The sequence below is a fragment of the Oncorhynchus kisutch genome, linkage group LG28 (genome assembly GCF_002021735.2).
Source record: "Oncorhynchus kisutch isolate 150728-3 linkage group LG28, Okis_V2, whole genome shotgun sequence".
In the NCBI taxonomy this organism is placed as follows: domain Eukaryota; kingdom Metazoa; phylum Chordata; class Actinopteri; order Salmoniformes; family Salmonidae; genus Oncorhynchus; species Oncorhynchus kisutch.
The window spans coordinates 47,760,222-47,765,221 of NC_034201.2; the positions used below are offsets into that span (position 1 = coordinate 47,760,222).

The 5,000-nt window shown below is 37.9% G+C and overlaps 2 protein-coding genes across 2 annotated transcripts in view; one reads left to right on the top strand and one right to left on the bottom strand.

The window, feature by feature from the left end:
• The window catches only part of LOC109886096 (reticulon-4 receptor-like 1), a 642,701-nt gene that overhangs the window by 161,103 nt on the left and 476,598 nt on the right, over positions 1-5,000 (top strand). The window lies entirely within an intron of this gene.
• The window catches only part of kl (klotho), a 44,256-nt gene that overhangs the window by 34,354 nt on the left and 4,902 nt on the right, over positions 1-5,000 (bottom strand). Inside the window, exons 4-6 of the mRNA XM_031808599.1 lie at positions 2,130-2,209; positions 968-1,130; positions 541-646 (exon numbers count right to left, since the gene is read on the bottom strand). Coding sequence (XP_031664459.1) covers positions 541-646; positions 968-1,130; positions 2,130-2,209 — 349 coding nt within the window. The remainder of the gene's footprint in view (positions 1-540; positions 647-967; positions 1,131-2,129; positions 2,210-5,000) is intronic.

Below are 5,000 nucleotides of genomic sequence, written 5' to 3' on the forward strand. Positions count from 1 at the left end.
ATACCCCAACCTCATTATAATACCCCAACCCTCATTATAATACCCCAACCTCATTATAATACCCCAACCTTCATTATAATACCCCAACCCTCATTATAATACCCCAACCCTCATTATAATACCCCAACCCTCATTATAATACCCCAACCTCATTATAATACCTCAACCCTCATTATAATACCCCAACCCTCATTATAATACCCCAACCCTCATTATAATACTCTAACCCTCAGTACTGTCATTATAATCCTCCATGTTCATTCCACCTTGGGACTTTAGACTGGTGCTTGGCCAACCTAACTTTTGCATGTTCTACCCTGGCCCCACAACAAACCTACCCACACACACACACACGCGCGCACAGACAGACAGACAGACAGACAGACAGACAGACGCACGCATGCAGACACAGACACACACAGACACACACACAGACACACACACAGACACACACACACAGACACACAGACACAGACACACAGACACACACACACGCACACACAGACACACACACACACACACGCACACACACACACACACCTGTATAGAGTTGGCGGACACCCCCCAGGCGAAGTCACAGGGGAAAACTCCCTGAGCTGGTCTGTTCTCAGGCAGCTGGGGAAAACCATTCTTCTGGATCAACTTCCTGTAACCATTATCATCATCATCATCATCATCATCATCATCATCATCGTCACCATCATCATCATCACCATCGTAATCATCACCATCATCATCACCACCACCATCATCATCACCATCGTCACCATCATCACCATCGTCATCATCACCATCATCATCATCGTCACCATCATCGCCATCATCATCGTCGCCATCATCATCATCGCCATCATCATCGTCACCATCATCATCATCGTCACCATCATCATCACTATTAACATCATTATTAATTGTATCATCTAACCAATCAATCCCCCCCCAAAAAACGAATGAAACCAAAACTGACTTGTAGAAGTTGGCGGAGGTCTTGGGCCTCCTCTTGAGGTTGTGTGTGTTGAAGTCGACGTAGTAGAGGCCTCTGCGTATATCATACTCTCTGTGCCATTCGAACCCATCCAGCAGGGACCAGTGGGTGTAGCCAATCACATTCACCCCATCGTACTTAATCGCTACGGCGACAAGTTCACGAGTTCAGAAAATATCGTCGCATAAACAGTATGAAATTAGATACTAGTTATACTGAATTAAAAAATATAAGCGCAATATGCAACAATTTCAAAGATTTTACTGAGTTACAATTCATACAAGGGAATCAGTACATTTGAAATACAATCACTAGGCTCTAATCTATTGATTTCACGTGACTGGGAATATAGATATAAATAGTTTTGATGTTTTCACTATTATTCTACAATGTAGAATACAGTATAAATAAAGAAATAAAAGCCGTTGAATGAGTAGACGTTCTTTTTGACCGATAGTGTATATGGTCGTCACTAGCAGGGATGGGTCAAAATTACAAGAGGTACTGTCGCATGTCGGTCTAGATGATTTATGGGTTGATCGTGTTAAAATATTAAATCAATCGCCTGTCTACGGTGCGGGAACCACCGACTCGCTGCATTTTTCTATTATCAAGACAGCTGCTGATAACTCTTAAACTGCTTAGGACAGCTCGTGAGGTCTTCGAAATATCTGTCCATTTAGGTGCTATTTTTATAACTGAAGAGGTTTCTTACATAGCTTTTTATTTATTCATTTTTTTACCATCAGAGTAGGAGTAAACGTCTCTATTCTCAACACTATGATCATGACTCAATACCGAGATGCCGTCTGGGTACGGACCCAGACCTAGTACGACTGATTCAACCTCGTCAGGTATTCAATCAAGCCCTTAACTAGGTGAGTTCAGGGCTAAATTGTGAAACGTCTGGGGTTCACCGAGGAGATATATGAGAACCACTGATCTAGAAACGGGGTTATTTTGGAGTTAAATGTTTGGGTTCAGAGAGAGGGGGTGGGGGAGGAGGACAGGGATGGGTGGATATAGAGAGACAGAGAAGGAGAGGGGAGTGGACCCTAGTCTAAAGTAGTGCACGGTAAAGACTGAACGCAGAGTTCATGATCGAAACCGTACAGTGTGTGCGTTATTAGCCAATGCTACTCACATTTCAGTGTCTCCATAATGAACCTCTTGAGGTAATACATGTTCTTAGAGTCCTCTGTCTTGATGTCTCCCTGGACAAACCTTATATGTAGGAATTACAGCTTTTACAGTTCAACACAGACTACAGTTTATAACAGACTACTGTTTATAACATAGACTACAGTTTATAACATAGACTACAGGTCAAAACATAGACTACAGTTTATAACATAGAGACTACAGTTTATAACAGACTACTGTTTATAACATAGACTACAGTTTATAACATAGACTACAGTTTATAACAGACTACAGTTTATAACAGACTACTGTTTATAACATAGACTACAGTTTATAACATAGACTACAGTTTATAACAGACTACTGTTTATAACATAGACTACAGTTTATAACATAGACTACTGTTTATAACATAGTCTACAGTTTATAACAGACTACAGTTTATAACATAGACTACAGGTCATAACATAGACTACTGTTTATAACATAGTCTACAGTTTATAACATAGACTACAGTTCATAACATAGACTACAGTTTATAACATAGACTACAGGTCAAAACATAGACTACAGTTTATAACATAGACTACAGTTTATAACAGACTACAGTTTATAACAGACTACTGTTTATAACATAGACTACAGTTTATAACATAGACTACAGTTTATAACAGACTACTGTTTATAACATAGACTACAGTTTATAACATAGACTACTGTTTATAACATAGTCTACAGTTTATAACAGACTACAGTTTATAACATAGACTACAGGTCATAACATAGACTACTGTTTATAACATAGTCTACAGTTTATAACAGACTACAGTTCATAACATAGACTACAGTTTATAACATAGACTACAGGTCAAAACATAGACTACAGTTTATAACATAGACTACAGTTTATAACAGACTACAGGTCAAAACATAGACTACAGTTTATAACATAGAGACTACAGTTTATAACATAGACTACAGTTTATAACATAGACTACAGTTTATAACATAGACTACAGTTTATAACAGACGACAATTCATAACAGAGACGACAGTATCAAAACAGACTACAGGTCAAAACAGACTACAGTTCATAACATAGACTACAATTCATAACATAGACTACAGTTCATTACCCACTACAGAATATAACAGACTACAGATTATAACAGACTACAGTTTATAACAGACGACAATTCATAACAGAGACTACAGTTTATAACATAGACTACAGTTTATAACATAGACTACAGTTTATAACATAGACTACAGTTCATTACCCACTACAGAATATAACAGACTACAGATTATAACAGACTACAGTTTATAACATAGACTACAGTTTATAACATAGACTACAGTTTATAACATAGACTACAGCTCAAAACAGACTACAGTTTATAACATAGACTACAGTTTATAACATAGACTACAGTTTATAACATAGACTACAGTTTATAACATAGACTACAGTATCAAAACAGACTACAGAGTATAACAGACTACAGTTCATAACAGCATAGTAACAGGGTAATAACTGGGTAATAACAGTATAATAACATGGTAATAACAGCATAGCATAACATAATAGAGACTAATCATCTTTCTGTAGGCATTAACTCTGCCGTGGCTTGTTGGCCAAAGTCTATGGCGAAATGAATGGTTTTTTTTGGAGGGGTTTTGGATAAACGCTGAAAATAAGGTTTGTGGTAAACACAGGCTAAGGATATCTTATAATATCCATCAGCTAACGTCACTTTTTCAGAAAGTATTCAGACCCCTTGACTTTTTCCATATTTTGTTAGGTTAAATATGTCGTGTTTGATAACCGAAAGACACAGACTTCAAAACTAAAGCTGTTTTTGGTAAGTATAAACCCTTCCAGGTCTTCTGATGGAAGAACAGCAAAGGTAAGGGAATATTTATGTGTTACATTTGGGTTTCTGTGGACTCCGAGATAGAGGAGCCAAAATGCTAATTTCTGAGCGCCGTCTCATATTATAGCCTAGTGAACGAAATCTGTAACGTTAAAAATAAATGTAACAGGTTGTATTAAGAAGAAGTGTATCTTTGTAACTATATGTAGAACATGCATATTTAGTCAAAGTTTATGTTGTGTATTCCATGTTAGCTGACGGCATCTGCCGAAGCCATCGTCATTTTCTCCGGACATTTGAGTAGCATTTTTTTAACATGGCGTCATTGTAAACAGAGATTTATGGATATTTATAGCATATTATTGAAAAAAACATAAATGTACTGTGTAACATGTTATATTACTGTCATCTGATGAAGATTTCAAAAGGTTAGTGACATTATTTTTCTTTTAATCCTGCGTTTGGTGATTGCATATTTTGTTCAATTTGGCTATGGAAATTAGCTGTGTCTTCGGTGGTGGTTTGACATAAATATGTGCTATGTTTTCGCCGTAAAACATTTTAGAAATCTGACTTGCTGGCTAGATAAACAAGTTGTTTATCTTTCATTTGAGCTATTGGACTTGTTAATGTGTGGAGGTTAAATATTTCTAAGAATATTTTTGCATTCCGTGCGCCACCGTTCCAGCTGGCGGTGGGAGGGCTGATCCCCAATTGGGAACCAAGATCTTTGAATGGGGATAGGGCTGATTGCTGCCCCCTTTGGGGTGATTGCGTGCCCAGAGTAAACAAATTTTTTTTTTTTTCTCTCTCTCGGAGGACCTGAGCCCTAGGACCATGCCCCAGGACTATCTGACATGATGACTCCTTGCTGTCCCCAGTCCATCTGACCGTGCTGCTGCTCCAGTTTCAATTGTTCTGCCTTATTATTATACGACCATGCTGGTCATTTATGAACATTTGAACATCTTGGCCATGTTCTGTTATAATCTCCA